We start from the raw sequence: 21,113 nt of genomic DNA, 5'->3' as shown, positions 1-21,113 counted from the left end.
GGAGGAGGTCCGCCAACCTAGAAGAGAACACACGCTTACCGTTAGGGGAAAGGTGGAGCCCATCCCATCCCAGCATGTCTCTCATCGTGATGTGCCGGTCATGGCTGAGGAAGCCAAAACCCTCCTCGAAGCACCATTCCTGCAGCCACCAGTTGGTCTCCGCAATGCAAGTTTCATGCCGTCTGCCTCGTCTACTCACTGGCAGGATAGAAGAGAAAACCACCTGTGCGCCTATCTCCTTCAGCACGCACCCCAGAGCGTGGTAGTCCTCCATCAGGCATTCAGGGCTCCTCCTGGCCGCATCGTTAGTGCCCACGTGGACTAGGACCATGGGGTAATAATCGGTGGACTGGATTATGGTTTGGAGCATCCCTTTCACATCCTGAATCCTCGCTCCAGGTAGGCAGTATACCTCCCGTGCCGAGGGGTCCCGGTGACAGATGGGGCCCTCTGTACCTCTCAGGATGGAGTCACCAATGACGATCACACGACGCTTCTTCCCCCTGGCCTTCTTGTCTCCTTCAGCTTGCATGGGACGTGGTGAACGTGGAGTTGCCTCCTCCCCAGTTTCGTCCTCTCCTTCCTCCTCCTCCAGGGCTGCCAGGACTTCATACCTGTTCTCCAGCCGGACTGGTGCCGTGTCTTGAGCAGCCCTGGCACGGGAGGTGACTGCCTGCCACTTAGCAATGGAGGGCTCATCTTGAGGTGCATCCTCCTTGGTCGTACAACCCTGCAGGGAAAGAAAATATCTGTCAGTTTCCTCCTCTGCCTCCCTGATTCCCCTCAGCCTGCTAACCTCCTCCTGGATCTCCCTCACCTGCGCCTCCAGGGCCCTAAGGCGGGCGCCTGCAGAACAGGTGTGGGGGTCTCCAGTCCCTGCCCCCACAGGCCTTGCTGGGCAGCTCCCACAGGCCAGGGGTTGTTTTTAAGACTGAATATGGCTTTCCATTGCACAGAACTGAGGTTCTAACATAAGTGATGTTCTTTTTTTGGCAATCTGAGTGAGTGCAGAGGTGGAAACAGTTTATATACAAGTCCATTATGGGGCTGTGACTCTCAGGTGGAGTTTAGGAGCTGTTGGGGGAGATGGGAGGAGGGGGTTGCACTGTATATGGGTCTGGCCTTTTAGCAGGTTGATTTTGTTTCATGACTCCTTGTCATAGAAATATTCCCTTAGCTGGGCTGAGAGTGGCTAGATAGCTTGATGCTATTACTGTGAATAGCAGGGGTGTTTGAGCATTTAAGTTTGGAAGCTTATGCTTTCTTTTTGCTCTTTTTTTTATATCCCATTTTGCCTATCTTCTCATACTTGGGTTTCCTGCTTGCATTCTATCTGTATATGTGCAAAGGAGACAGCATAGGACAAAAACATCTGGTCTTAGGTAGTTGTCTTTCAACTACTGTTTGTATAGAGATGATCAGGAAGCAAGTTTTTTTGCCTTATGGAATGTTAAATGGTGAGATTAAAAAAATGCATGTTGGGACAGAACCAAGATATTTCCGTTTTGGTAGAAACCAGAGAAAGACACCTACCCCAGAGTAGTGAGTGGTCAGGATGCTCACCTGGGATGTTGGCTAATCAAGTCAACAGTTCAAGTCACAAATCAGGCAGAGAAACAAATTGAAATTGAACCTGTATGTATTGGATTTGTTTGGGTTTTTTTAAATTCTAGACTGAGAAATTGAAGATGGATGCGCCCAGATGGGAGCCTCAGAACTTGCACTTCTGTGAATTTAGGAAGCCCAGGTTTCAGAGTCTGTTTTTTCACTTGAGAGCTTGGGTCCATCTCCAGTGTTTTCTTTTCTGCTATAGCATATAGTACAGCAACAACCTATGTACTTAACATAAAAATCTTCTATTCATTTTCTTACGGCTTGGAATGCTCCCTTCTTTCTCTTTGCTTTTGTTTTTTCTGTTATACAGTATTGGGTAGATGACAGGTTCAGTACTGCACTGAATCATGTGGGTGATCCCTGAGCTCTAGATCACCCGAGTTGTCAGCTGAACTCATCTCAAGGAAATATTGAGTATCATGGGAGAAACAGGCAGTTAAATGTATTCCATTTATATTCTAAATTGGGGAATCAATTATATATAATGGGGAGAATGAATTCAGTCCTGTTTCTCTTGGCTGTTGTCCTGGTTTCATTTATATACTTGGGGACCATATTTTTGCCTCGTATATAAAGTACTTTCATGTCTTTATTTACTGAACATCCATTTTTGATTGGAAATATAAATCCTTTTACATAATCTTCCACTCCTTTTTAAATCAGCAATGCATGGATTGTCTCCATTACCAATCTGGTGCATATAATTAGTGATAAAAGAACTTAAGTTTCAGGGTGTTTCTTTTCTCCTTTCTTTTTGACTCCTTCAGAGGAGGTGGGACAGGGACTTACTGTTTCACTGAAATAGTTATGAAACACTATTATGTTCTTTTCTTATTTTACACCACCTCTAACCTTTGCTCTTACCACTGTTTCTGATGCTGAATGGCATAGCTTTTCATTCTTTATTTAATTCTATGATTTTTGCATACGAAGATCAAACACATATATTCACTACAAATAATATATGTGGTTCTTTTTTAGCATAGTTTTTTTTTATAAAAGGAAAATAGTAAAAGCTTCCATGGGAGAGAGAGAACAGTCAACATTCTGCATAATTGATTGCTGTTTCTGAACATATGCAAATCTAAATCTGTTAATTAGATGCCTAAAAGGTCCTTGAGGATAAATGAAATGCCCAAGTCACAGAAAGTCATCCAGATGAACCCATATTCAGTATCTACAAAAAAAAGTGCACTTGAACACTTCTGTTTTTTCAGAGAGAAAGAGTATGCTCAGGAGCATTCTAGTTAAGGCATATAAGCTGCTGAACATGCTGGCCTCCTACACATGCAGGTAAAGGGGCTATGGGATCTAATGAGTGATTCATACAGTTGCGCATCCTGCAATACCACATGTGCATGGCAGGATGGGCAACTGTGGGATTATGCATTAGTTCCTATCAGACCTTACTACTGGTGCAGGGGGAGCCCAACCTGGGACTCTCCCTGCACCAGCAAGAAGCAAGTTCTTGCAACTGGGACCCCTCTCAGTTGAGGGGCTCCCAGATGCTGGGGCGCCCCATGCACCACCACCCTCTCCTGTGACTAGGAGATCACCGCTGTGGCAATCCCCACATCCTAGAAGTCTGTAGAAGTACTTGGACAAGGTTCATCCCTATGGCTGAGGCCCATAGCTAACAGGGCTCCTAGCCTCAGGGGAGACTCTGCTACACATGTAAATTAAAGCTCGAACACAATGAGCTATAAAATTAGTGCACATTTTCAATGTCTAACTTTATAGCTAGTTGGAACTTTTTATTGTGTGAAAGCTACTTTGCATGTATAGCTGGTATCAAGGTAATTGTGCAATTAACCAGTTAATTGCACACCTGTAATGCATAAAGCAGGGCCATAGGTACCTAAATTTTACCTAAGCTCCTGGAGCAGCTTGATCTGTTAAGCATCCACAGAGCACATCTAACTCATACAAAGACCATTTAATGCTGGTCCAAGTTGTAGCACCCACATTTCTTGAAAACATCTTATGTTGCACTTCTTGTGTTTGATTTTTTTCTTACAATCTGTTTAGATCTTTGGAGATATCCCTGTCTGTGAGCTTTCCTGTGTTTCTGCAGAACGTTCTATAACATTTTAGAATCTTTTCTAGTTAGATACCAGGCTTGTGGACCTGTTTTGTTCTACTCATATAGTATGTGGACAAAGTATGTTTTTTTATCTTACTGTAAATTTGTTTTCCTCTTGTCAGGGTTCATTTGTTTTCCTTGCAAAACTTCTGGGATTCATATTTTAATAATGTTTTATAAGACGCCTGGCAAAATGGAACTGTGATCCAGAGTTTGATTGATAATGATCAATATCTTAGTAATAAGCAATTTCTGTTTAGGATAGTAGCAAAAATTATAGAAGAAAGCTGATTTATCAGCCACTTCAAAAATATGCATGTAAATTGTTGCATCATATTTAGACCTAGTCTTGTCCTCAGGAAGCAGATTTTAGTGCGAAAAAGAATAATTTAAAATAACAACATACCACACAGTGGTCTACACATGCGTCTACACATGACATTACATTCCGGTAGCAATGTGCTATGGCACCATAGCATCCACAGGCAAAACCTGTGACATTGCAGTTATATCGCCATAGTGATGAAATCTCCCATTATAGCACATTGCTGTGGAGACATAGTGCCTAAAAATGAGCCATGTGTGGTGTACATGGCTCAGTAGAGGCTGTTACTGTAACAGTGGTTCCATAGTGATATTTGTGGACATGCCCAGTGTTATTAACCACTTCGGCTCTTAACAGGACTACTCTGAAGTTGTCTTTGAGAGTAATTATCTTAGCTTTGAAGTGCAGTCGGTATAAAAAAGGACTATTAGAGAAGTCCAGATTGCATCTTTGTTAAAACAATATGTGAAACCTCTAATAATAAATAGAGGTCAAGCAGTGTAAATATTCTGCAAAGAATTGTACCAACTGAAAATGGTGGCTGCAAACAACTGGTTCATCTGATTCATGACCAAGAATTTCAAAGCTTCTAATTTAATTAGCATAAATCAAGAACAAATCAAAATGGCACCTCACCCTTCCTCCCCACCACACCATATATTATTCATTTGAATGATTAAAAGCTGAAATGGTATGTATCTTGTTTGCTAGACTTTTTCATTTAGGTTGTGTTTCAGATCAGTGCATTAATTTTAAAATTAACATAACCACACCACATGAACTACTGAAAAAGCTGAATGTTAGACTGCAGAAGCATTTAATTTTCTGTTAGTATGGCAAGATTGTCACATGCATTTAAAATATAAAACAGGGTGTTAATTTTGAGTAGGGGTGGGAGTAGGAGTAAGTTCTTAGAGGCTGCTATTAACCACCACCCTCTTCCCTCAGCCCATGAGTAGATGTAGATAGTTAGAATCTTCTCTCTATATATTCCTTAATTTTTTTTGTTCACTTGTGTGTGCTAGCAGAATGAAATTTGCTAGACAGGGAGTATGCCATGCTCTGTAGATTACTGTATAACAATTTATGCTGTCTGAAAGAGAAATGGGAAGAGAAATTCCCTAGGCTGCTCTTAGCATTGGGACAGGCAAATGCCTCTCAGTATATAAGCAATAATTTGCCTTAAGAAACACAAGATGACATCCAGAATTGGTTAGGCAGCTAATTTAATTATTACTTTACAGGGGCAAATTTGGAGACTTTATCCAGCTAAAAATGTTAATAAGGACCTTGACTTTTGGGAGAAATAATACTCTGTGGGCTACAACTTGCCATGTGGTATACTTTGGTTTTAGGGAATTTCTCATCCGTTCCACGCTTTATATACTGGCTTGAATTTAGTAATACGCTAAAGGTAGACAGCTTCTTTTAAATAAGTTCTTTAGTTTCCAATGATTTTTGACACTTTGATGCACCAAACTGTGTGCCTATGGTCTATCCGATGCGCTATCTGATGGGCATTTATACTTTCCTCAAAGTTCAAGTAGGAGAAAATGATTAAATATTTATTTTTTAAACTTGTGTTTTTGAAATTTATTGAAACTGAAGCTACTGCAAACAAGTACTTAACTATTTTCAGACTTATATTTTTTTTCTGTTTCAGAGGTGAAATCTAAATAAGAATTGAAACATGGATCTGGACTCTGTCCCTAAATTAGCTGAAGAGACCCAACAAAGACAGACTTATGAACTACTGGGAATTGACCGGGGGACTGGTAATTCCTGTGATTCAAGTTTGCCATCTCAAAGATCCTATCCTTACTCATCTCATCATCCTTGTGTGCATATTAATAGCAGCAATGATTGGGGGATTTCTGAAGAGCTACGAATTCGAGAACTGGAAGAAATCAAGTCTAGAGCAGCTCAAATGGAGAAAACCATGCGTTGGTGGTCAGATTGCACTGCCAACTGGCGGGAGAAATGGAGTAAAGTTAGAGTAGAAAGGAATAAAGCCCGGGAGGAAGGGAGGCAACTGAGACTTCAGCTGGAGACTACAATGAAGGAACTGAGTGTTCTGAAAAAAATGAACCAAGACTTAGCAAAAGAAAAGGAGGAGTTAAAAGCTGAAATTGCTCAGAAAAAGAAACATAGTTTCTTAGAGGTACCTTATTTGAGAGAAGATGGGCACCAGTTTCTGTCTCTGGAACAAGAACCTGTTAAAGAAGTGGTCAAGAACAACAGCATCTGTGGCATGAAGGATTCTTGTAAGGTAAAGAATTTTAGCTCAGTGAGACTTTTTCCAACTCAAAGAGAAGAATGAGTTATGAATTTGTATCTAAAAATTTTGGGAAATTTCTATTCTGGTCAGTATATGCAAGATCCACTTATTTATGCTCTCTGACAACATTGTAAAGCTTTGCTTTTCTCCACACCCAAAAATTCAGTATATATTTACAGATGCATTTGAAGTCCAAGTTTTACCATTAATCACATATACACTATTGTGTCAGAGTAGTGTTGTACCTAGACTTTTGGCAGCCCTGGGTAAACTTTTAGTATTGGGCCCCCTGGGGATGGGTTTTTTTGTTGCAAAAGTCTTTTCATATCTATGATATCAATGGCTTTAAGTAGTTCATTCTCAGTTGATAACATTGCTAGTCCCATGTATGTGCAATATTATTATTATTATTTTTTACAATTGTAATTTTTTTTTTTTCATTTTCGGGTCTCCTTTCTGTCTGGGCGCTGGGCAGCTGCCCAGTTCACCCATACCTATGTCCCGGTCTATGTCAGAGACGTAGTCTGTTAGGTCAGTAATACTATTTGAAGTTATTTTGGGTTCCTCCAACCCTTATGTATCCTCTTCCAAAATGCAGTGTGGATTTCAAGGTGTCCAAAGGTATTGTTAAACAGTCTTTACTGATCTGTGGATGCAGGCAAAGATGAAAATGAGAAGTACCTAGTCATAGTCCTGGCCTTTCAACATTCCTCCTGCCCTTCATCATTAATTAAAGTTTCTGTAAGAAAAAGGACAGCCCTTCTCTATAGAATGGGAGGATTTTTATGGAGCTAGGTTTACAATGATATTGCTTCATATTAGTGACAATGTCTGTGGACTTTTAATGAGTAGAATAATTTGCTGCAGCTCTACTATTATGTCAATATAAAGATACAGGGTGGAAATTTTTGGCTAATGTAATTCCATGGACTTTAAAGAAAACTATACTCCAGCGGGGAGTCTGACCTATGGGTTTTTTTCAATTTTAAGATTACTGTAGCAATTAGAAAAATGGTATTGTCTCCCACTTAAAAGGATTTGATTCGAATAGGCTCTGCAGGTCTTTCTGTTCAGTCACCAGGCTTAATGAAAAATCTGTTTCTTCCTGCACAGTTTATATTAGTAGGTGTGAAGTTAATGATGCATTAATGATGCAACCTTTTTATTAGATGGATTTCAATATAATGACTCATCTTGTAATGTAAGATATAATTTTAGTCACTCAAATGTGAATTAACCACTATTTTGACAAAGTACTCATTAACTTAAATTTGCAATACTGATTTACCAGTGTATGCATTTAATTAAATAAGGCAACTACAAAAATATAGAAATCTCTTTGAATTGGTACATTTAATCTTAGTTGATGTCCATAAAAGTTAAGTAATTTTCCTGACTTGAATAATGTGCACTCAGTGACGTTATGCATGTGAGTTTGTTATGGAGTTGTATAAAGCTCCTAAACACAGACTTTCATCCTCAGATTTAAACAGTAAGTGTTGTTTTCTGTTAAAGTCCAAAAATGAAAGTCCTATTTCAATCAGTCTGTTTGCCACTGAATTAAATAAGGCCAGGATTCCACCCTAAGTTTATAAATCTGCAAAGACTTATGTTTATACTTTAGTATAACCATATTTCCAGTTTCAAAAAAGAGGATACCTGTTGCAGGGGGGGTCGGGCGTATATAATTGTGGGGCAAAGTGATACTAGTTCCCTGCCTCTACCAATTCTGGTGCCTTTCACTCCCAAGCCATAGCCACCCCCAGCCCTGCTGGTAACCCTCACTTCTAACCTGTAGCCCCCTGTCCCCACCCCAGACCTGGAGGGGCAGGCACCTTTGCCCCCCCTTCCCCTTCTCCCCCAGCAGTTCCCAAGCCCTGGTCCTCCAACCCCACCCCACAGACTTACCTGTCTGCAGCTGTGGGGCTTCTCCCCACCCCCCTGACAAGTGTATACCGGCCCCGTGTGTGCACCTTGTCTCCAGTTGCCCTCCCCCGCTCCACCTAGCCCCAAGTAGCTCCTTGCTAGGGCAAGCCAGGAAGTGCAGGGGACAACTTCAGAGCTGAGCTGACCAAAATCCCAGACATTTGATCATATTTTTTAAAACCACCTGGACGGAGATGGGATGATCCAAAAAGATGACATGTCCGGGAAAACCTGGACATATGGCAACCCTATATTATACCTTTACTTCTGAAATAAATGTAAATGATTTAATGTTCAGCTGCCCAACTTCCATGTGGTCCAGGGTTGCTTGCAATGCCAGTGCACAGTCCTGGACCATATACTGCGGGGCAGTGTCAGGTTCCCAGCCCTTCCTCCCTTGTGGGCTGTATCAGCAGCATGCAGCCCCTTACCTGCCTTCACTCTGGACTTCGCCACTGGTACACAGACCCCAAGGACACTAGCCCCACTGCATGGGTGGTGCCAGAAACGTGTAGCATTTTGTCTCAGAAACATATAGCATCCTGTCTCGCAGGCTGTGCCAGGAGTATACAGACCCTGCCTGGTCACTTCCTCACTGTGTAGCAGTGGGAGAAGCAGCCACTAGAGCCTGTTGGCTTAATGTAGTTGAACAACCTTGATGTATGTATCAAGTTAACTTGAGAATCATCTAATACAACTTTCAGGCGTAAGTCTAAAAAAATCATATGAATGGATTTCTCCAGACTTGCACTGCATCTTGAGGTGACCTGCATTACTTTGAGAACTGACTGGAATTCTTAATGGGTATTCTTAATGGGAGAATTTTTTTTAAATATCCCCTCATTTGTATCTACAATTTTGTGCACAAAATCAAAAATCCTTTACAAACAAAAACCAAATGATATGCCCTCCCTTTGCCACCAGGGATTAAAAAAAGAGGTAATGCATATTGCACATGCAGAAATGGGCCTGATAAAAAAGCCAATGAGGTTAGCAGAAAGACCCTAATTGACTTCAATGTCACTTGGAGCAAACACTTAAGAGCAAAATCTGGGTCTTTCTGAAAAGGTTGTACAAGTATAAATTGCTCATATGAGGGCGGGTGTGACTGAAAATTTAACTGAAAATTTACTAATTGCATTTAATATGCAAGCAGACGCATGTTCTAGCATTTTAGTATGTGTTAAGTGCTCTTGTGGCATTGCAAAGTTGTTCCCTTTCAAGTGAGGGAACCTAACACCTACTAACTTTAATACATCACTACATTCCAATGATTTTCCACTGTTCTAAGTGAATGTGTCAAACCACAAATGGAACTTTGCTGCTCTCAAAACTCTGTCCTGAAGAAGTGAGTAAGTGAGGCTTAAGCTTTCTGTGCTAGGTTTACTCCATATCTTTCCACAGGGATGTGACCTGATGTTCCAAAGCTGACTTAATTTAATTACATCATTTAGGAATACAGGGCACATGATGCTATTAATATGGACCCATGATGAAAATGTCACTTTGTGTGGCTTAATGGCATCACAGTGTAAACATAAAAGATTTTAGGGCGGTTTAAATGACTGCATCATTGCAAACTAAACTACATCTAGATGTAATTTAGTTTGCAACTTTATAAATTGCAATGATGAAGCTATCAGCTCGCCCCCTGGCCACAGGAGAGGTGGGCAGGCTCCGCTGAAAAAAAGGATCAGGCCCCTTGCCACTTTTGCCTTCAGCAGGCAGAAGCAGCAAAGGGCCCAATCCTTTTCTTCTTTTTTTTTTTTTTTGGCTGAGCCTGCCTGCACCTGGGAGGCTAGCTGCCAGCGAGCCAAGGAGCCCCTGAGTGGCACGAGGGCCTTGTCCTTCTCTCCACGGTAGTGGGACCAAGTGGATTGCTAGCAGGCTGGGTGCTGCCCCAACTCAGAGGCAGCACCTGGCCCAATCCAACTCTTCCGAGTAGCTTCCAGTGCCCCATGCACTGTCCCCGTTGCCTGGGACCACCCAGGAATGGACTGGCTTGCCTTGGAACACCATGGGAAGGTGGCAGGTGGGCGCCTGAGTGTACTGGTGGCCAGAGAGGGCAGTGGGGATGGTGCACAGAGCACAGGAAGCCTGCTGAGCCCAAGCTTCCCCAAGCCCACCGCGGCTTCCCGCATCCTGTGTGCCATCTCTGCTGCCTTCTCTGGCAGCCAGCATACCCTACTGCCCTCCTGCCTGAGCTGTTCCAGGGGCAAGCCAGCCTGTTTCTGGGCAGTCCCAGGTAGTGGGATGGCAGTGGGGACAGTGCACAGGGCACTGGAAGCCCCAGCAGGCTCAATAAGAGTTGGATCTGGTGGATGCTGCCTCCAAGGTGGGGTAGCATCCAGCCTACTAGGTGGCCCCAGGGGGCACTGCTGCCATGGAGGGAAGGACTAGGGTCTCCCACAGCTCAGGATCCACTCAGACCGCCAGCAGGTCATCCTCTTCCCAGCCATAGGCAGGCTGTGGCTCCAAAACAAGGTAAAAAAAAAAAGGATTGGGCTCCTCACCATAATGTGACAGAAAAATTGAAATGGTTTAGTCCTCAGGGTTTTATTTTATGTCTCACTGTTTCGATTTAGGGGTCTTAGAATGAAACCTTGGGGATCAAACCCGTCACGTGTACAAGTGCCCAGAGTGCTATCTGACGTACTAGCTGATTTAGTGTCCCAGTCAAGGACATTACTAAACACATTTTGTATGGATCAAAAACTAATGAAAGGAAATTACTTTTCACACAGCATGTAACTTAGGTGTGGAACTCATTGCCACCAGGTGTTGTGGAAGCTGACAGTTTAGCCAGATTCAGACAGGTATTGGAAATAGAACTTGAAGAAAGTGGCATTGGTAGCTATTGAGCATGGGAGTTAGGGATACAGCCTATGAATTTTAACTTCCTATACCTTAAATGCTGGAGGCTGCAAGTGAGAGAGGAACAGTAGAAAAAATCTTGGTCATACCCAGTTCCCTTTCAGCTCTACTCTCTGCCATTGTGTCACACAGGATACTGGGCAAGATGGACCTATGATCTGACCCAGTAAATAGCGGTTCTTATGTTCATCTTTCCTGATGTGCAAGAGCCCCTGAAATTATTCTTCCTGTGTGGCAGTATGTGGTTATGCCATGGCAGGCCCTTTAGACTTCATGTTGAGACTACTTATCCCATAAATGGCTGCCTTTTCAAGCTTAGGATATCATATCTTCACTTTTTTTGGTTTATTTTGCTCCCTCCTCCTTTCCTCAGGATGTGAAAATTACTGAAGACACGATAAGAGACAATCAGTCTACAAGATTCAGTCCAAAGCTGCACAACTCCTTCACTGAAGGATCTCTTGGCAGATGTCAGGAGAAGCCTAGGCAAAGAATGGAAAGCATAGCCCAGCCTCTAGAGAATGAATCCATATCTGTTTCTGCCTTGCATTTGCATTTGGATGAGACTCAGGTTGTCTTACAAAAGGAAAGACAGTAAGTGCAAAATATATCCTCCTTAAAGTAAATCATATTTTAAAAATATTTTTAAAAAGTGTTTTAAAATGGTGACATAACTCTGTTTGCATTTATGGCTCATATATTTCCTTGGATAATTTCAAGTTCTATTAGCAGTCATCTAATGAATATTTTTAGGGGTACACACCTAGCATAAGGAATTTGTTTGTTTTTTTTGTGGTGACAGCCATTTTTATGCTATTTGAAGATGTTTCAATATTTTTGTATGTTTTGTATCCATATACTTAAGAAATATTCCATATGGACCTAAAAATAGGCAGGTGGGATTAGCAAAAGATGCTTGTTGCAATTTCATATCAGGGTTATTTTATCTGGTCTTTTGTATATTAAGGTCCTGGAACATTGTACCATAGGGTTACACTTACAGACCCATATGGAAGCTTCAACTAGTTCAGAGTATGATTCCATATATTCTCTGTGATACAGGATTTTGAGATGAAAGGTGTTATAAATGTAAAAAATATCAGTAACAGTAATGCCTTTTCATTTAAGTTTTATATAGGAAATTGAAAGCTTGAGGGACTAGAAATAGAATACAAAACTTTCATTATAGGACACTGATATGAATCAGTTGGCATAAATAGTGAATATTTATCTCCTAGTTATTCAGTACCCGGAAGGAAGTGACTTGTTTATTTCATATTAGCTGCTAGTAGACAGATGTCTGCATTAGGATTGTTTGTAGCCATTGGGAATTAACTGATGATCCCTGTGGATGAGATTGAGGCACACTGACCTAGCCTTCAAGGAAGCTTGCAATGTGTGCTTAAACCCGTGAAGACTAAAAGATTTCAGTCACCAGCACAATCTCTCTGATTTATTTAACTCAGAATCTTGTCCATAGCAACAGCAGCAGTAAATTCAACATCTTTAGTTGAAGAAACTGGCAAAAACAGGCTATTTTATGGTACTTCTTTTCATAATTGTCCTGTTGGTATTGTGAATCTGTGGCTATACATCTGTTTATGAATTGGTTTTGGCATGCAAGTCATGCAGGACTCACACAGCTATTCTTTCATCACAACAAAATGTTTCCCAAGGATATGGTGAATGTGTTTATCTTTGTGTTTAAAACTGCCTACTTTCCTAATTTCCTCACAAATCTCTGAAAATTGATAGCTGATGTGAGCAATCCTAAAGAGCAATCTCTGGTATTCCTGTTGGTTGCTAATGCCACCAATATGCCATGTTGTATTATATCTGTCACAGCATCACCAGGTTATATGTTACATAGTATGTTTTCCTTATTGTGTTATCAAAAGAGCCGGTCAGAAAATGAATGGTAAAAATACACTAGTTGTAGCTCCCTTTATGTCAGATAAAGACCTCCATTCCCATTGATGTCAAAAGTAATTGAAAACACTGAGATTTTGTAGGATTTCATAGGATTTTCACAGTGTTTTGAAGAATCAGTTCCCTTAACAGGTAGCTCCTTCCTTGTATCCATCTATTTCTGCTCTTACTTAGTGTCACTTGTCCAAAATTGTAAAGTGTGTGCAAATTTCTTTGCTCTCCCTCCATGTAGGTATGGATTGCAAATTTGAGGCTTATGAATGTTTAAAGGAGAAGCAATCAGGATTACAGGAAACTATGACTGGAAGAGACATTGCAAGAGTATTTAGTTCAGCCTGCTGCACAAGGCAGGATCATCTGTGACTAAATCATCCTAGCAAATAACTGTCCAACCTGCTCTTGAAAATTTCCAGAGATGGGTATTGCACAGTTTTCCTAGGTAGCCTGTTCCAATGCTTGACCACCCTCATGGTCAGAAAGGTCCTCCTAATCTCCAACCTAAATTCCCCCCGCTGCAGCTTGAGACCATTGCACTAGTCCTGTCCTCTATGGCCACATACTACTATATAATAGTTTTTCAGATGTTTGAAGACTATTATCAAATCCCTCCTCAGTCTGAAGAAAAGAAGACTAAATAACCCTAGTTCTTTCAGCCTTTCCTCACAATTTTCTATCTGAGATCTCTAATAATTTTTGTCAAGACTCTTTCCAATCTGTCTATATCCTTCCTTAGATGTGGGACCCAAAATGGACAAAGTACTTCGTGAGGCCTCACCAACGCTCAGTAGAGCAAAAGAATCACTTCACTTGATTTGTAAGCGACAATCCTATTCCTCCAATATACTCTTGTCATATTTTGCAAGAAGATACCTTTGACTCGTATTCAGCTAATAGTCCTCTGTAGCCCCTGGCTCTTCTTTGCAGTACTGCAGTCTAGCCAGTATTTCCCTGGTCTGTATTTGTGCATGCAATTATACTGTCCCAAGTGCATTACTTGGAGCTTGTCCTTGTTGAGTCTCATCTGATTGCCAACATTTTTCTAGTCTACTCAAGTCATTCCAGATCCTAGCCCTGCTCTCCAGAGTGTCTGCAATTCCACCCAATTTGGTTTCATCTGTAAATTAGCTATCCATGCATTCAATCCCATTATACTAATCATTAGGGACCTACCTAATTTGCCATTTCATGGAAATCATGAAACTGGACACTGTCCCTGAAATCCACAACACCAGGGAAAAGAAAAACTTAATAAAAATAAAGTCTGCTTTCCCAGTGGGATCCAACAGTTCTCATGACCACTGCAGCTCAGCCTCACAGCTGGCCCAAAGGGGAGCAGCCAAGATGGTGGTCACCCCCCCACACTGATTGGATTAGAGGGCCATCCATCATGTGGCCCCACCCCCCTCTGCCAGTCAGGAAGGGTGAGGTGTGGGGCTGAACAATGGACAGCACTCCCAGCCAGTCAGTGGCATTCAGCAACCGGCAGGAGTCAGTACTGGAGATGCAGTAATGTTTTCTGGAAGGGCACTGAACAATGAACAGAGACACCCAGTTTTTATTGTTTTAGCATTTGTTATTCATCTGCTTATTAACGTCACACTAAGTCAGTTTACTTCTCTGTGTCTGTGTTTTCTTTCTACTCTATCTCTTTCCTCTTAGAGTAAGCTCTTAGAATAAGGCAGGAACTGTTTCTAGGTAATAGAGTGCCCATATTATACATTTTACTGACTGGGGCCTTTACAATCTACTGTAACACAAATAATAATAGAGCCTTATACCCTTATCAGGTGACTCATACGTAGACTGCACTGGGAAGTTCCATTTTCCTTTTCAAAAGATGTATTTTACGTAGACTTTTCAATATGTGCATTCGTTGTAACTACCCACATAGAATTCTATACACATTATAGAACATTTTACTTAAACGTTCATTATTTTGCTGTCCAGTGTCATGAAATGCCCTGCTAGTTAGTTCTCCCTCTTCTTCTATAGGGTCTGGAGTACAGTATAATTTGCATCTCTACACTGTATAATGTCCTCTCCCCAGTTGTCCTATGCTTCATGTTCTGCTGTAACCGATCAGAACAATATCATTCTTCTAATTCAGCTATACTACTGATGTATTCAGTATTTTTATCCTTTTCAGCTCTAATTTTATTATGGCTAATGGCGATGGCATGAGGAAGCAGCATTGTTTTCCCAGAAGTTATTTGAATTGCTTTGAAAAATCCTGGTGATTTATTTAAGAGTTCATAAGCTTTATTAAAGTTGATTTTCCTGGCTGCTTATGTTTTGCTATGAATTTATAGTGCAATATAGATTTCTTTTTAACAAACTGTCCACAGAACTGTCTCATATGAAAATCACTTTTTGTAAAGGTACACCGATACATCGGTCCAGTATCAGATTGGCACCGATATAAAGAAAACTGGCTGTATCAGAAATCAACCCAATGTGGATGATAATTTGGCCAATTTTGAAGGAGTGAGAGAGAACAAACAAAAGCCCCAAGGTGCCTTACATGGTGGGCAGGGGAGGTCAGGAGAAGAAAAGCAGCCTGCAGCAACAGATAGAGAGAGTGAAAACAAACAACGCTCACAGCATGGAGGGCCAGCAGGGCTGCAGCTGGAGGCTGGAAGGGAAGAGAAATATTCCCCACACTTCCGGAGCAGTATCTCGCTCTGGATTGGAGGAGGGAAGCTGCTGAGAGGTATTTCCAGCCCTGCAAAGGGGCGGAGGGGGGTCAGTTCCCTGCAGGCTGCAGGGAGAGAGGAGCGGCTGAACGTCTTGGCAGGAAAGGGTTGCAAAACGTGTGAAGGAATGCTGCGGGAGTGACCCTGAGCAGGAGGCAGGTGGAGGCCTGCACGTACATGGCTTTTGATAATCTCTGGAGTGGAGTGTCAGCTGAGGATCTTGAGGGAGAGGCCTGTGGGTGTGGGAGTGGCTCCCACCGCTGCTTGCACCCCAGGAGGGTATTGGGGGGGCATGTGCCCCTGGATCTGTGCAGGGTAGAGTAGGCAGGCAGGCTGCAGCTGCAGGCTGGAGCCAGAGCTGCACTGTGTTCTTCTCTGTGGGGGCTGGGCTTGGGAGGGCAGCTACCCAAATTTCACCATAGTTCCCCCCCAGCCCTCTCCTCCCAGTGCCACCTCTGCCTGCCCCGAGCCCAGCCCCAACGAGAAGAACCTGGTGCAGCCCACAGCTGCTGCCCATCTGTTCCACACAGATCTGGGGGCACATGCCACCCAAGCCCTCCCAGGGTGCAAGCAGTGATGGGAGTTGCCTCCCCCTCCATTCCCCCCAAACGGACCGTGGTTCCAACCTATGCCTTGTCCCACTCCAGCTGGGCAGTCTGCTCCTGCCCCACTCCCTCCCTCACCACAGGGGACATTGATCTGCCCCCCATGCCTCTTCTCTCCCCCTCGCTTCCACCACAACAGACTTACCAGCTGTATGCAGCTGTATTGGAAATTGGATTGGTATTGGGTGATATGCCAACTTAAAAAACCAGCTATCGGTATTAACTCCCAAAATCTTTATTGGTGCACTCCTAACTTTTAACCTAATTCTTGATAGTCTTTCATTGTTAAAACACAAAACAAAACTGTTGTGCCACAGAATTATTTTCTCATCAAATATTAATGTATGAGGCTTCTGTTCTTTTCAACTCTTATCCAGCCCTTTTGCCTTTTTGAAGCCTATAAACCATATATAAAATACTTTCCTTCTAAAGCTAAATATAAGACTGCAATAACTCTGCATGTTAAGACACTGAACATTTTCAGCGCATGCTTTTAAATCATGATTTTAGTCGTATTTAATTCAGATGCTTAGGATATAATGTGAAGTACAGAGGCTTTTATGTTTACCGTTGATCTAATAAAATTGTTGTGATGAGGATCCAATAGCAATTTTTATAGTAACTAGTTACTCTTTTTTCTAATTTTGAATAATGACTATGAACCAAAATCTATCACTGGATTACAGCAATTTAGATGGCTCACAGTGGCATTAGACAAATAAGATAAGATACAGAAAATATAGGTATAAATAAGCTTGAAAAAGTTTGTTTTTAATCTTATTTTTTGACCACTAACTTCAGTTGTGACCTGGATTTTTAGTTATGCTCAAAGTTAAGAATCTAAGTAGTACCCTCTGCTGCTTCTAAATATTTATTTACTTAATCTCTGAATAGTAGAAATAACACTTTAAGTGCTCTGAATTGATGAGCAAAAGTAGCAGAGTTCATTATGTAAGTATGACAATATCTCTCTCAAAGGAATCCTAAAATAATATATTCTTAATATTTTTAAGATATTAGTCTGGATGTAGGAAGAGTAGAACTTCATGCTCAAGTATCCTCCTGGAAGCAAATAAATATTTCAGTTGTCACCTTAATGAGAATGTACTACTTCTGAACTAAATGGATCTGTATTTTGAAAATGTTTCTAACACCTTCTTTCAGGAGCAGTTAACTTTTGAAATACTTAGGGAATACAAACAGTATTTTAAAGCATTTCATTTTTGTTTTTTTAATATTTAAACCATTTATGTTTTCTATTTTAGCACAGTACATATGTTCTGTGCAGTGTCTTGTGGTACTTCTCTGCTTGTTCTCAGAAAAAGTGGTTAGACTGACTATATCATTACAAAATACCCAAGTGTAAGGAATGGAGATAAATACAAAAAAGAAACCTTAAGTATTTAAATTCCAGTCAGATGACCCTCTTCAAATAAAAATATTTTATATTTTCTAGAATAAACACAGCAGTGGAATCATAGGAAAAAATCCTTTGCCACCCATCTGGCTGAAATACCCCAGACTGTGGTGCTTGATTTTTGCTGGAGAAATCCTTGAAGCTGAATGGAAAGTTGCAAGTGCAAAGAGTCTGAGAGCTCTAAGACACTGGTAAAGCACAAAAGATGAGCATTTTGGCTAAGGACAGACATTATACATAAACTGGTTTAAGTGATCAGAAACTGGTTTAAACATGTAACAGCGGAGATGTTTAATGCACACAAACCAATTTGAAAATGGCTGAAACTGGTTTCAGATCAACCTGGTTGAATGTAGTATAAGACTTAACTGATTTGGCTCAAACTGGTTTATGCAATGTCTGTCCCAGACCCCTTCCTGCTTCAAGATAAGCCAGACACCCCCAGCATCTCAGCGTGCTCTCTGGGCTGGGTGGAGCTCTCTGCTTCACAGCAGGGCTGGCCCCCCCTTTGCTCCCTGGGCAGAGCTCCTCTGGCACAGACTTGCAGACACAGCAGGGTCTGCTGGCATCCTTGTGCCCCCCTCCCCTCTCACTACTTGCTGCTTAAGCAAAGATCCCTTCCCCCCCTCTCCTACAGCACAGACCATAGCCAGCATGTGGTATGCTAGCTAGTGCTGTATAAAGTCCTTCAGAGACTGCAGATGCATCAGAGTCTGCTGGCTTCCCGCTGCCCTACTCCCTACCTTTTGCTGCTCAAGCAGGAATCCCCTTCTCCCTCTCATCTCCCACAGCACAGACCCCAGCCCCATGGACACTAGGCATATAGTGTGCTAGCTAATGCCGAGAGGTGTCTGTGTCTCCAATTTCATTGGAACAAGCAGGCAGAGAGAACGGGGCTTTTGGACCTATTCAACATGTCACCCCAGTAAGCTGTTTGAGAAGAGTTTGAAGTAATGCGAGAGAGGCTACTGCTTTGCTGATCAGGTGATAAAGACTCTTATCAGCCCTGGGCTACCTTGCTCACCTCACCTGTCAGTTTGTTGCAGACAGTCTGACAATCAGTGAGGGAGATTGAAAAGCTCCATATCATCAACAGATACATGCACTGTACACCCCCTCTTGCCTCAGAGTGCTGCCAAGTGGCTGGGGGCTGACAACTCTTCCAGCCTTTGAGCAGCCAGCAGGGAAAAGCTTGGGATGGTGCAGGCAGACCTCCCTAATGAGAAAGTCCTGCCAGGGGCTGGCCACACCCCTCTCAGCTCAACTCTGTGCAAGGGAAGGGAGGGCTGCTTTAGAACCCCCCCAGCTTCTAACCTGAGCCACTGCAGGCATGTGCCTGAATTTCCTCAGTCCAGAGAGAATTTCTGTCCAGTTTCCAACTGGTTCAGCCTAGCCAGACTAACCTGCAAAGGTTGAATCAATTCAGGTTCAGGCTTTTTGAATGTCTGTCCTTAGCCTTTTTGGTGAAAAGTACATAGAGCAGTAACACTTAATGCTCCTTACCCACCAACCATAGGAGGAAATCTGCCTTTCCTGGTGGTACAAGGTCAATAATTTCATTTTTGAAATGCTAAAACAAGAATGGGAGGGAACTGGATACAACACATTTGTAGATGTTTCCTTCAAGATTGTATGTCTAAGGTGAAATGGAAGAGATGGATAGTGATAGATAAACTTCTTAGTGTTGAACATGATCTCCACCACCTTAAAGTTATCTAGATAAGCAAGTGAGGACTAAGTCCCAAGGAAATTAAAAAGCTGATGCAGAAATATGCCAAGTCAATTATAAATAAATTTACCTGGAAAAGGGAATGGAGCAAAATAAAAAATATACTTGAAAAAGAGTTGCTATTCTTTGTATGAACAGGGAAAGCAGCCTGGACAGAATGAAAACTTTGGAATGTAGTACTATAGTTGTCAGATGGTATTGTATATTGTGCACTTCCCTTTCTTAGTGCTCTGTTTGATTGTTGCATCCCTTTGATGCATTTACTCTGGCAGTTTTTGCCCTCACATAGTATATTCGGTTAAAGGAATTGATGGTTGAAGTGTATTTAAGTCTCTTTTTAGCCTTGTATTTCATTCATGTTTTGCAGTGCTAGGTTGTTTTTCTTTGCCATAGGTAAACCTGTTAGAAAAAATTGTGCAAATGCTGTGGTGGGGAAAAAATCTTGCAATAAAGACATTTAGAAGGGAGAAAACCAGAGAGTTAGAAACAATACAGAGGAGGTTAAAAGCAATAACTAGATTATTTGAATATTTTTGTGATTATATTTGTTAATACATTTTTGTAGAATGAATTTATTTCTGGAAGTAGAGAAGCTGGAGTCTGATTTATCTCTGTGGAAATGGAAATACGAAGAACTGAGACAGTCTAAGATGGAGAGCCTGAAACAGGTATGCTGGCAAAAGAGTTGTAGGGAACACAGAACAACATTGAAGATGTGGACAAGTGTAATAAAAGAATGTTGAATTTGCATAATTCAGGGAACAATATGACAAGGAGCTACCCTTGAAATTTTCTGTTTAAAAAAAAAGTCTATGTTGTTTGAGATTTAGTTGTGTGGGGAGTCTTACTACTGAACTTGAAAAAGAGCTATTTGAAAGTTAAGTAAGAGGGTCTTAGACTGGGACTTCTTCCATACATTTATGTACATGTTCTAACTATTACAGTGCTAGGATTTTTCAGGCTGCTGCCAAAAATGTACACCATACACATTAACTACTTTTTTATGTTTTAGAATCAGTCATTGCTTACTCTACCCTTATTATATGCTGCTTTTATATTGCTGCAAGATTTTTCTATATATGCATGTTAGCTGTGTTTGAAATCTGAGGTAATTTAAAAGCTCATACTTTTGGTGATAAGGTTTCATGAGTCTATGTATGTGTTCATGCAGGCTCTTAGGTATTTTTGAGTTTTTAAATGTTGTCATAGTTAATTTAGCAAAGTTTTTGAAAAAGTTTTACCTGGCTGATATCCACTCATCTATAGGACAGAAAGATGCAGGTGTTAAGGACTGAGATTTCATGTGTATTTTTATACATGCTTTGGGACGGAGAGAGGAACACTGCAATTACAGCAGCTCCCAGAGCACCTGCAACATCTTGTGTATAGCATCCCTGTGCTTCAAAATGGTTGCCGGAGTGCTTCAACTAAAGCTCGTTGAAGTGCCCCACCACCATTTTGGATGAGGGTGTGGAGAGCACCCTGTTCACGTTCGCTGATGACACCAAGCTGTGGGGTAAAGTGAATACACTGGCAGGCAGGGACCGCATCCAGGCAGACCTGGATAGGTTAGAGAAGTGGGCGGATCTGAACAGGATGTGGTTCAACAAGGACAAGTGCAGGGTGCTGCACCTGGGGAG

The 21,113-nt window shown here is 41.7% G+C and overlaps 1 protein-coding gene across 4 annotated transcripts in view; it reads left to right on the top strand.

Annotated features, from left to right (window-relative positions):
* Positions 1-21,113, top strand: part of CCDC102B (coiled-coil domain containing 102B) — a 377,235-nt gene that overhangs the window by 29,309 nt on the left and 326,813 nt on the right. For all 4 annotated transcript variants that reach the window (XM_019545266.1, XM_019545282.1, XM_019545258.1 and 1 more), the window contains 3 exons: positions 5,686-6,291; positions 11,474-11,694; positions 20,039-20,141. In XM_019545266.1, coding sequence (XP_019400811.1) covers positions 5,713-6,291; positions 11,474-11,694; positions 20,039-20,141 — 903 coding nt within the window. In that variant the 5' untranslated portion in view covers positions 5,686-5,712. The remainder of the gene's footprint in view (positions 1-5,685; positions 6,292-11,473; positions 11,695-20,038; positions 20,142-21,113) is intronic.

The sequence above is a fragment of the Crocodylus porosus genome, unplaced genomic scaffold (genome assembly GCF_001723895.1).
Source record: "Crocodylus porosus isolate Cpor-Errol unplaced genomic scaffold, CroPor_comp1, whole genome shotgun sequence".
Classification (NCBI taxonomy): domain Eukaryota; kingdom Metazoa; phylum Chordata; order Crocodylia; family Crocodylidae; genus Crocodylus; species Crocodylus porosus.
This window is presented reverse-complemented; position numbering and strand designations above follow the sequence as displayed.